Source organism: Pundamilia nyererei, unplaced genomic scaffold (genome assembly GCF_000239375.1).
Source record: "Pundamilia nyererei isolate P.nyererei 1_Seehausen unplaced genomic scaffold, PunNye1.0 scaffold00218, whole genome shotgun sequence".
Taxonomy (NCBI): domain Eukaryota; kingdom Metazoa; phylum Chordata; class Actinopteri; order Cichliformes; family Cichlidae; genus Pundamilia; species Pundamilia nyererei.
The window spans coordinates 389,862-400,949 of record NW_005187619.1 but is presented as its reverse complement, the minus strand read 5'-3'; the positions used below and the strand labels follow the sequence as shown (position 1 = coordinate 400,949).

The 11,088-nt window shown below is 42.3% G+C and overlaps 1 protein-coding gene across 1 annotated transcript in view; it reads left to right on the top strand.

The window, feature by feature from the left end:
• The window catches only part of plcg2 (phospholipase C, gamma 2), a 43,506-nt gene that overhangs the window by 30,803 nt on the left and 1,615 nt on the right, over positions 1–11,088 (top strand). Inside the window, exons 19-30 of the mRNA XM_013914704.1 lie at positions 325–447; positions 722–902; positions 1,535–1,603; positions 1,697–1,806; positions 4,171–4,267; positions 4,362–4,434; positions 4,660–4,832; positions 5,706–5,808; positions 8,234–8,437; positions 9,622–9,761; positions 9,901–10,009; positions 10,496–10,660. Of these exons, the coding sequence (XP_013770158.1) occupies positions 325–447; positions 722–902; positions 1,535–1,603; positions 1,697–1,806; positions 4,171–4,267; positions 4,362–4,434; positions 4,660–4,832; positions 5,706–5,808; positions 8,234–8,437; positions 9,622–9,761; positions 9,901–10,009; positions 10,496–10,660 (1,547 nt within the window). The remainder of the gene's footprint in view (positions 1–324; positions 448–721; positions 903–1,534; positions 1,604–1,696; positions 1,807–4,170; positions 4,268–4,361; positions 4,435–4,659; positions 4,833–5,705; positions 5,809–8,233; positions 8,438–9,621; positions 9,762–9,900; positions 10,010–10,495; positions 10,661–11,088) is intronic.

The window sequence follows — 11,088 nt, the reverse complement described above, 5'->3', positions numbered from 1 at the left end:
AAATGGGTCTGTTATAGGTATGTTACAATGTACACGGTATGAAGTTATGAATATCCTCTCACTATAAGTATGTACAGGCTGCAGTGGTGTACAGGCTATGAACAGGATCTAAATATGAAACTACACAGAAATATGAACTATGCAAGTTATAAACAGTTGTAGAATTAAAATGATCGTATTGTACAGAATGATTATTCATGCAGCATTTACAGTAGTGCAGTTAAGATAAGTGAGATATGTGGATAATTTCTACAGAGGCTATATAAAGTGCTAGTGGTTGTGAATGTGTAAGGGTGTAACCCTCCTTGTGTTTGTGTGGAGCAGGTGGTTCTACAGTAACCTGAGCAGAGGTCAGGCAGAGGATTACCTAATGAGGATTCCCAGAGATGGAGCCTTTCTCATCCGGCAGAGAGAAGGAGAACCAGACTCCTTTGCCATCACATTCAGGTACCGTGCTAAAGGAAATTCAACAAATGTGTCTCCACTGAAATGTGTCATTTCATAAAGGGTGAAATAAAGTTGATGACTGTAATCTCCATAAAAACTTTCCATTAATTCAGACACCGATCCATTAGTGACAAAGTTGGGCTAAAATGTGTGTTTTCCAACCTAAATCTGATGATCAGGGTGACAGAGCCAGAACACACTGCCACCGTGAGCATCTGCATAACGGGTTTAGTACTGCAAACATAACTATTTGTTATCAACTTCTGTCATTCAGAGGTGACGGTAAGGTGAAACACTGCCGCATCCAGAAGGAGGGCAACATGTATCTGCTGGGCACCACTACGGAGTTCGAGAGCCTCGTGGAGCTGGTCAACTACTTTAGGAAGAAGCCGCTGTATCGCAAGATTAAGCTACGTTACCCGGTCACGCCCGAGCTGGTCGACCGCTTCAGCACAGTGAGTTTCAAGAGATTCTGCCACTGTTGCAATAAGTTTGTGGAAACTAGTGAATCATTTGTGCTTGAGAAACAGGTAATTATGGTAGCCCCAAGAGTTCAAACACACTAACAGCTAGAAAACTCAAGGAAACTCACTGTCTTTGGTTTTTGCAATAATGCAACGGAACAGCTGCGGACGTGACAAGCTACGAGTAAATGGCTGTTAGCAAACATGTCTCTGCAGTATTTTATGAATCGTGTGATTGAAACACACATTACCTTGCATCTTTGTCTGCAGTGTTACATCCTCACTGCGTGCGACTCTGGAGACTGTGCTTGTCCTCTCTGAGCCACCATAGAATTTTCTAAATAAAAAAACCACACAAATAAAAGGAGAAACAAAAATCAGTATTTGATCACTTATTGTATTTACTGCCATGTTAGTTGTAGAGTTCCTGCTCGTCTCTGACTGTAAATTAGGAAAGTTTGTGGCAAAGCCAGTAAATTCCTCAGTGTTCAAAATACATGGTGATCAGTCTGAGGAAGGTTTATCATTTTAAACTCAGAACATTTACTGTACAGTTTACTACAGAAGATTTCCGGTCAGCGTCAGGTCATGATATCCTCCTGACAGTGCGCTGTGTTTCACAGGAGAAGAACTGTGCCTCTTTATATGATGTGAAGACGTATGTGGAGCCCAATGAGATCGAGCCCTCGCTGGTGTGTATGCAGTCAGCTTTGGTCATGTGGTGTGTTGTCGAGTATTCTTTGATTATCGTTCCTTTAACGTTCTCAATTCTTTGTCTCCTTTAGCCTAAAAATACTGTCAAGGCATTATACAGCTACCAGGCGAGGAGGCCAGATGAGCTGAGCTTTCAACAAGGAGCTTTGATACACAACGTGTCCAAAGAGGCTGATGGATGGTGAGTCCACACGCAAGTTTGTGTCTTTGCATGTACGTGGTTGGCATGGCCACGGACTGATTTAGTGACACAGATGTGGAGAAGGCCCTCCACAGTAGAGATCGGACTCCAATTAGAAGTGACATGAAGTGGCTTTGTGTCTTTGCTGATGTATCTTAATGTAACAACTGTGTGTTGATTTTTAGCTAGTTTGTGTATTTCTTTGGGCATCTTGGTGTCTTCTTATTTCTGTCTTTTTGTGCTTTTTTTCTTGTTGTGTCTGTTTTAGATGTTTTGTGTCTCATTGTAGCGCATTTGGTCTATTTGTGGTATTTACCAATGTTCCCTCTAAGCTGCGCGCGTGCACAATTGTGCACTGCTGGCACGGTCTCTGCGCACAAAATCTGTGTTGCGCACAAAAAAAATCTGACCTGAATTGAAATTAAAATGAAAACTTTAACAATTCTGTTTTGCAGTGTTAGTCAGCGAGTGACTGGCTGCTCCCGTATGGGATTAGAACGATGCCGCCTTATGCCACAGCCAATGATGCGATTCACATTCGTATATGTTTGGTTTCCTTCCTGAATACTGTCGTTGGTTATATTTACTGCGGGAAGAAACGGTAAAAACGGCGTTTTATAAGGAAAACGCTCGAAAACGTGAGAGCGAAAACAACACCAAACCCCTCCCCCTGCCCTTTCCTATTGGTGGAAAAATGTACCATGTCGACCAATCAAAAAATGATATGGCAACATGGCATTTAGATGTTTAGGGAGGGGGAAGTTTTAGGAGTGACGGCGGTGTTTTGAGATGTGAGAGATTTGCGACGTTTAGCGCAAATCTTGTGTAGTTAGTGTGTAGTTAGTGTGTAGTGTAGTCAATAGTTTTGTTGTGTGTGTCAGAGCAATGAGGAAACTGAGTGTTACAGCTGTTACAGCAGTGATACATCTCCTGTTGTCAGGCCTGCAGGTATCAGGCTGTTGTTCTCCTTTATCTCATAGTGTGTGTGTGTGTGTGTGTGTGTGTGTGTGTGGGGGGGGGGGTTGTTTTTTTTGATTGAATTTACCAATGAAATGATTCTAACAGTTACTTCAAACCCTCAGTAACCCTTACATAAACATGGCTAATTGCAAACACGGGACTTTTCACATCAACTTACACAGAAGTATCATTAAGTACAGCAACTTTATTATTTAGACTCTTTCTCTCCTACTGAGCTCTAAACTAACTTTAATAATGAACTCTGAGTCTGTTAGACTCCACGTCTTACCGTTAGTGCTTTTAAATTTGATTAGTTTGACTTTATTAACAGACTACATACAAACGGACTTTCAGGGTGGATGTAATAAAACAATTAGAAAGCCATTTGTTGGTGCAGCTGTCTCGTAATTAGAGACCAATCTTTAAGTATCGATCTCCTTCTGCTGGCCTCTGACAGTGGACTTGTCTGTGTGCTTCTATTGTTAGATCTGAGTCCTCGGTGCAGCATTTGATGCTGCTGACTGATTATTACACAGTGTAGAAGACATCATCAAAATGTACTGTGCTGGCTTGAATAGTGTTTAGCTGACAGATTCCAATGCGTTCATGAGTCTTCCTCACTCGCAGAAGTTATCTGTCAGACATGAGCTACATGGACTGCTGTAATTCCTTTATTCTCATGTTGTTTTGAAGGTTGTCAGAAAAGCCTTTGGTTGCTCCAAAATACTGACAGGGACTGAAAATAGAGCCCATATATTTTCTATATTGGCTTTTCTTCACTGGTTCCCTGTTGAATGCAGAACTTAAAATTCTTCTCCTGACAAACAAAGGCTTGAAAGATCAGGGCCCATCGTATTTTAAAGATCTTAGCACCTTATTGTCTTAACAGAGCACAATGTTCTAAGACTGCACATATTAAACAAATATGTAGGACTGCTTTCTTCCACTTGCACAGTATCTCTAAAATTAGAACCATCCTGTCTCAGAGTGACGTAAAATCCTTCTCATCACATACAAGGTCTTGAATATTCAGGCCCCGTCTTATCTTAAAGACTTCGTCGTACCGTATCACTCCATTAGAGCACTTCCCTCTCACACTGCGGGCTTACTTGTGGCTCTGGTGACCCTCAATCCTCCCTTTGCTGCGCTGCACAGCACTGAGTTGATGCACTGAGTGATGCACTGAGTGATTCTTGTTCAGTCTGCTGGAGGTTTCTTCCTGTTAAAAGGGATTTTTTTCCCCCTTTCCCACGGTCACCAAAGTGCTTGCTCATAGGGGGGTCGTCTGGTTTTGTAAGCTCTTTGCCTCACAGTATAAAGCACCTTGAGGCGACTGTTGTTGTGAGTTGGTGCTATATAAATCAAACTAAATTGAACTGAAGTGACTCATTCTGCTCATTACAGGTGCAGAGGAGACCACGGTGGCAAGTTACAGTTATTCTTTCCTGCTAACTACGTGGAGCCAGTGTCCAGCAACACCGAACCTGTCATCAGAGTGCAGGTAAAGATTAGAAGTCAGGTCAGAGTTCAACTGTACTGCATCTGTGTGGAAAGTGACTGAAAACGACCTCTATTTGTGATGTCTGCTAAAACAGGAAATGGAAGATAACCCACTAGGTGAACTATGTCAGGGCGTCGTGGACATCTCCAAATGCAACATTCAAAACTGTGAGTACTCGTTATCTTGGTGTGTCACACAGTCACAATGGAAAAGCACAGTTAATATACATTACACAGCAGCGTCGTCCAGTTTAGTTCAGTCCTGAGCATTTTTCTGTGGCTTTAACTCAGTTTGGACTAAATGTGTTATTACTGCGTTAGGGTTTGTATACACGTCGACTAAATCCTGATTCCTCAAAACATCACTGGGCCTCTCTGTCTTCCTTTTTGTAGTGAAGAATGGTAAATACGGGAAGCCCCACGCAGTGACCTTGCAGGACCAGGATGAAGACAGTCTGCAGTTTGACTTGACTGCAGGTTCTCTGGAAGAGCTGTTTGAATGGTACAAGGTGGCATGGGACATTATTCAGAGGACGGCGAACCAGCAGTACAGCAAGGAGCAAGAGGTGAGTGCGATATGCTTCTGTGGAAGCAGAGCCCGCATCATAAAACCTGTTGGGATGTGATTGCTGGAGGTTGCAGCAAAACCAGCAGCAACCACAGACTTTGGTCACTTGCTGATTGCCACGGTTGCCTGTAGATTGCATGGAAGACATCACCTTGTATGCAAACAGTTGGAAACTAACCACCAAGCGTTAGTGAAACTGGAAAAACTGCAGCACAAAACAGAACGTTTGCATCCAAAGTTCTGCCTTTAATGCTGAAACCAACCAATGCAAATCTCACTGGTGATGGGAGGAATCTGCCCGCGACCAAAGCGATCACAAGCAGGTCTTTGGTGCAGCAGTGTATGCATCTTTGCAACCAACCCGTCCCTAGCAACTGGGGTGTGAATGTGACTTTAAACGAGATACAAAGTGACTACAAGTGAATACAAAGTTACTTACTAACAACGACAAAAACTGCTACAGTGAGACACAAAATGCTCCGTTCAGTCAGTGGGGCTGGTTCTACTGGTGCTCTCTTCCTGTTAAAAGAGAGTTCTTCTTTCCCACCGTCACAAAGTGCTTGCTCACAGAGGATCATGTGGTATCTTATCTGATACCACAGATACGATGTAGGGCAATTTAAGACAAATGTTGTTGTAATTTGAAATCATTTAAAAATATACAAAATTAATGTAAAAACTAATAACTGAAGAAACTATAACTGCAAAGAAATGATGTAAAAGAGCATCATCTGTGTGAGCTTACGGGAAGGTTGTGTATTGACCGAAGCAAAGTGCAAGATGCAAAACCACATCGGCGTCTATATTCATAGGTGGTCTGTCCACATTACAGTGCAAACAGGAAGTGACTTGTTTTTCTGTCTGATATCAGATGAAACAACAGGTGGAAGTGGAGAAGAAGGCAGTGGTCGCCACGGAGATGTCGGAGGTGGTGGTCTACTGTCAGCCACGCAGCAAAGAGAAGGACCGCTTTGGTAAATACGTGTCAACTCGCATGTCTAATGCAGACAGGCTGCGCTTGAAGCTTTTGCTCGCTGCTTTAAAATGAAACCTTGCCTCACTTATTTAATCTGAGGTTAAGAATCGAAATCATTGGTGAATGCGGTGTTACCTTTGTAGCTCCATGTCACAGTAAGATGAATTCAAGCTTTGTGTTTGAATCGCTTTTCTCCAGACCTCCAGTTATAAAAGCAACGTAGTTATTGTACAAAGTGTCAAATAAAACCACAAATACTCACACCCAGCCTTGCAGGATTAAAAAAGCATGTTTAAAGCCGGCAATGACAAACTGTCTAGCTTGCAACAACATTGTCCTGATCGGTGGATTTATTGATAACTCATCTGTTTAGTAAATGTCACTGATTGACTTTGGTGTGCCACAGGGTGCTCATAACTGTAAAAGTGCCCGACCGCTGCTAATCGGGGTTACTGCGTTTGGTGTGCTGGGCCTGTTATATAGGCCACACACGGCAAACAGAGGGAGGTGACCTTTACAGGGCCAGCTGCCAAATTTCAATCAGGTATCATTTTGACCTTTTATAGGTGCAGTCTCTGTGGTGTCTCAATGAATAAGCAGATACCTTCTTCTTCATTTCTGACTTTTAGATGTTATTTTTTATGTTAGTTAGCTAAACTTCCTTTCAATGACACAATTTTAAAAATATAATTGCAGTCACAAAAGCGTTTAGATGCTTTTACTCAAGAGCTGGTCCCATCCTGAAATGCACGTCCGTGACTCCTGTAACTACACAGTTTCTAACATTGATTTAAATGAATTATTTGAGCTGAGGAAACTCGCCGTGTTCAGCCACAGGTTGTTGTACAAACAGGATGTGACCAAGAGGAAAGATCTAAAGACAGACGGTTTCCTGTGATGCACTCAATCTGGAAATAGATGCTAAAACTACATTCGCACCACAATTGATTTCTGTAGGTTCAGAATGACTCGGTGACATTTCCAAATAACAGATCTGCAATATCAGCTTCTAAACCAAATAAGCATCTGAAGGGGAAAAACACGGTTAAATCTGAAAGCGTCTATAAACCTTTATTTAATCGCGTTGTACCTGAAACTCGTTTTACAAGAAGCTTGTGTGTAGCATTTATTTGATACTATTTAGGTTCATTTTTAAATGTGTTACTTTCAAAAACAGGAAAAGACGGATGTGAAGTGGGCACAGTCACATGAAACAACGCCACGGCCACTCATGGTTAGAGCCCCAAAACCCACAATCACTCATCTCGTTTGATGACCACCACTTATCATGTGGAGTGTGGTTACTGAAAGGAAAACAGTAAGATGTGCTGCTGTGAGCAGGATTTGTATCTGATGGACCAGCTTCAAAGTTCTGTGCTTGTTGAGCATGACATCCAGTTCAGATAAATTCAGTTAAATTTTATTCCTATGGAGCCGATCAGCATCAATAGTGAGAGAAAATGTTTGCTGCTGTGTTTTGGGTTAAGTTAAAACCTTGAATGGATCATTAAAGTCACCGAACAGTGAATTCTAACACAGCAGCCTGAGACAGCTCTCTGGCTCCTCTTATTCAGCAGCATTGCACATCGACGAGTAATCGAGGGCCATTACAGTTTTTATATGGCAGCGGACTAACTCGCCCGATGTTCTTGAGACTGTGCAAACACAAAGTGTGCAGTTGCGGTTTTTGTCACTCGCTGATCAAAATTGACTGAACCAGCAGCAAAAGATCAAAACGATGCTTCTCGTTTGATAAACAACATCATTTAGTCCTTCTTACTTTGGCACTTTTGCTTCCACCACGATAAAATCACACTTCCTGTGCAGCTCTTTCTGTCTCTGTGTACTTCAAGACCAGAAATGTAAACTTTTACAAATGATGCCAAACTGCTCTCAGCCGTGTCTCTAATAAAACCTCTGTAACTTTGCTCTGCTTCACTTCAGCAGCATCAGGTAATGTTCATATGTTGATTCATGGTTTTCTTCTGTTTTTGATCTACTGCAGAATCTTTAAGGTTATCTGCTATAAAAAGCCAGAACAGGAAAATCTGCTTCATGTTTTTGTTTTATTCTCAGTTACTTCCACAGAAAAGCATCTGCTGTGATGCTTCCACCTCTGATAAAGTCTCACAACTGTCAGCTTTGTTTTTATACAAAGATCTAAAAATATGGATTTGTGCTGATAAATGATCAGAATTATAATATTTCTGACTGTCTGAGTGAAAATGTGTGAGAGGGTGGGGTTTAGATGCAGTTTAGACATGCATCCTTTCACAGTCTAGTCCCCAAACAACCATCCCTCTGAAAGAAATCCAGTTAATTTGTTTAGCTCGCTTTAACTAAATGTCAGCTCCCTCTCTTAGCAAGCAGCGAAGGTGAGGTGGCTGACCCACTGAACTCCTCCCCTCTCTCCTGCTCTGCAGACAGTTACAGCTACAAGGAGGTCCGCTCCTTCGTGGAGAACAAGCTTCCAGGGAAGAGCCGCACCAAAGACTTCCTGCAGTACAACCGCAAAGCTCTGAGTCGCATCTACCCGAAAGGCCAGCGCGTCGAGTCCTCAAACTACGACCCTTACCCGATGTGGGCCCTCGGCTGTCACATGGTGGCTCTCAACTTCCAAACAGCAGGTACAGCAGTGCTCATTTATCACACGGCGGAGGACAAAGGAGACAGTTTTGAGGGCTTTATATTTATTTTCTTATGACAAGAAAACATTCAAGTGAAGCAAAGTACAAAAACACGCTAAAATATTTGTGACAGAATATACTTATAAATTTAGAATAAACCTCCGCCTGTAGGTTGAGCAACACGAGGATCGACACATGAAAGGACATGAAAATGCAGAAATAAATAAGTCTGAGGAAATAAAAGTGTGAACATGGGAAATAATAGAGGATTTAACATCCCATTAATACAAGAAATCTTCTATTTGTAGTATCTGAAAGCTTATTTCAGTATATTACTCCACTTATATGTAGTATTTTGGCTATGAATAGCTTTATAAACCTATATATTATGTGTTTAGAGACACTTTGTCTTTTGAGCTTAGTTACAGTCACGGTAAAGAGAAAATACACTATCTGTACATTACTAAGAATTTAAGTGTCAGGACAAAGTAAAAAAAAAATCTAGTCTTTAGCAGGTCGTACATTTGGGTTCGTATGAGCTGAGGTGAACAACAACACCTGACGCTGTGTCATTATTTAGTTAACTAGGGCTAAACCAACATGCAGAAGCAGTGCGTCCACCCCATGGTTCTGTAGCCTGTGCAGTCTTTCAAATACCTGTTCTCTGTGTGAGGTTAACAAACATGTTGGCCTGCTCTTCATTACAGTGTTGCTTCAGTTCGTTTATCCACAGCATCTCGGTCGGGCTGTGGGACTGATGGGCTCACATCTGACTCCAGAATACATGAAAGGCGTTCAAGGAGTTCAGAGTTTTTCACACGTTACGTCAGCATCTTGTCTTAGTTTTTGTTCAATAAATAATGGCACAGTGCAACGTGTCACGTGTTGGGATTCATTTAAAGTTACATTTACCTCATTTTAAGGCCTGCTGAGGACCAGGTCATTTTATTATGTCCTGATATTTAAAGATATGCTGATGGGTTGCCAGTGCATCACTCTGCACTAAAGCTAAAGTCAAACTGCCCTCTTTATGTTGTCTGTCATGTCTTTGGGGGATATCTGTCTACTGCAGCTGAAAAAATAACACAGGTTACACTATCGAGTCTACCTGTTAGAAAATTATCAGGATTTGCCTGAAGGAGAAGTGACACTGTGAAGTTATTCAGGTTCTTGTGTCCACCCAGATAAATACATGCAGCTGAACAACGCCCTCTTCAGTCTGAACGGACAAACGGGCTACGTGCTGCAGCCGGAGTTCATGCGTATGGATAGCTACGACCCTCATCAGGACAAGAAGGAAGTCAAATACAAAATTGTGGTCAAGGTGTGCCGCCACACGCACACACACTCTCTGTGCCTCTGTCATGATTATGAGTCACGTTCAGGGTCCACTTATGTACAAAAATGCACTTTGGGCCTGATGGTGTGCAGAGAATAAGAGCAGTTGTGTTCGTCCCTTGCAGGTGATTGGTGCCAGGCACCTTCCGAAGCCAGGCCGCAGCATCGCCAGTCCATTTGTGGAGATCGAGCTGTGCGGGCACACAGAGGAGAAGTACAAGACCATCGTCTATCGTAAGGAGATTCTCCAGCAACCTTTCTACTTTCCTGTTTCATCTAGTTTTTCTCTTTTAATACAACTATTAAAAATGTCTCTTGTGTTCGTTGTTTCAACGCGTTCTGCAGGAATTAGATTTGTAAGAAGATCGATGGTAAAATTGTAATACGGTTGTGTTTGTTGTGTATCTATATCAACACTGAGATTTGCCTCGTCTTTGTGGGGCTTTCGATCTCACAGTGGAAAAATTGTGGGACGTGGGGGGTTGGAGCCTGTCCCACCTCTCACAGGGCAAAAGGCGGGACGACCCGGGAGAGGTCGTCCATCACAAAATATAATAATAATGAAAAACCTTAAAATAGTCAGAGCTCGAGCAGCTTCGGCCTTAGCTGCAATTCTGCGGGAACTTTTATTCTTTTCAGCTTGAGGTTCTGGGGACTTTTAATTTAATGGGGACTTGAGGCTTCACAGGTTAAATCTTTGCACGTTTCTGCCCCCTGCAGGTGACAATGGTCTGAACCCAGTGTGGAAAGGCTCAGAGCGCATAGTCTTGAGTGTGTATGAGCCTGAACTCACCTTCCTGCGCTTCATCGTCAACGAGGAGGACATGTTCTCAGACCCCAACTTTCTAGCTCAGGCCACGTTTCCTGTGAAAGGCCTTCGCTCAGGTGGGAATTCATACACGCAGCTTCTGTTACGGTCACTCTCAGGTAGTGCTCGTTATCATTATTGCATGAACTGAATGTTACTTAGGAGCAAGATTTAATGCACACTGAGAATACTTTCACCTGAGAACTATATCATGTGGAGCTCAAGTTAATTTCCTCGTTCACCAGTTTTCTCACAGGTGTGCTCGCTTTTGCTGTATTAACCTTCTTGTATGGGGCTCATATTTTAATAAGAAGAGACACTCCACGTCTCAAATTATAAATAATGAAAGAGGTGAAACAATCCTGAATCACTTGATATTTAAGTAATGTTAGACAGTGGCTAGCTCATGTCTCTTGTATCCTGGCCAAACTTTAATGTAAACTTTTAGATTCTTCGTAATCGGGGAGTTTCCACTCTGAGTGTGATGCAGCTTTAATATCTAATT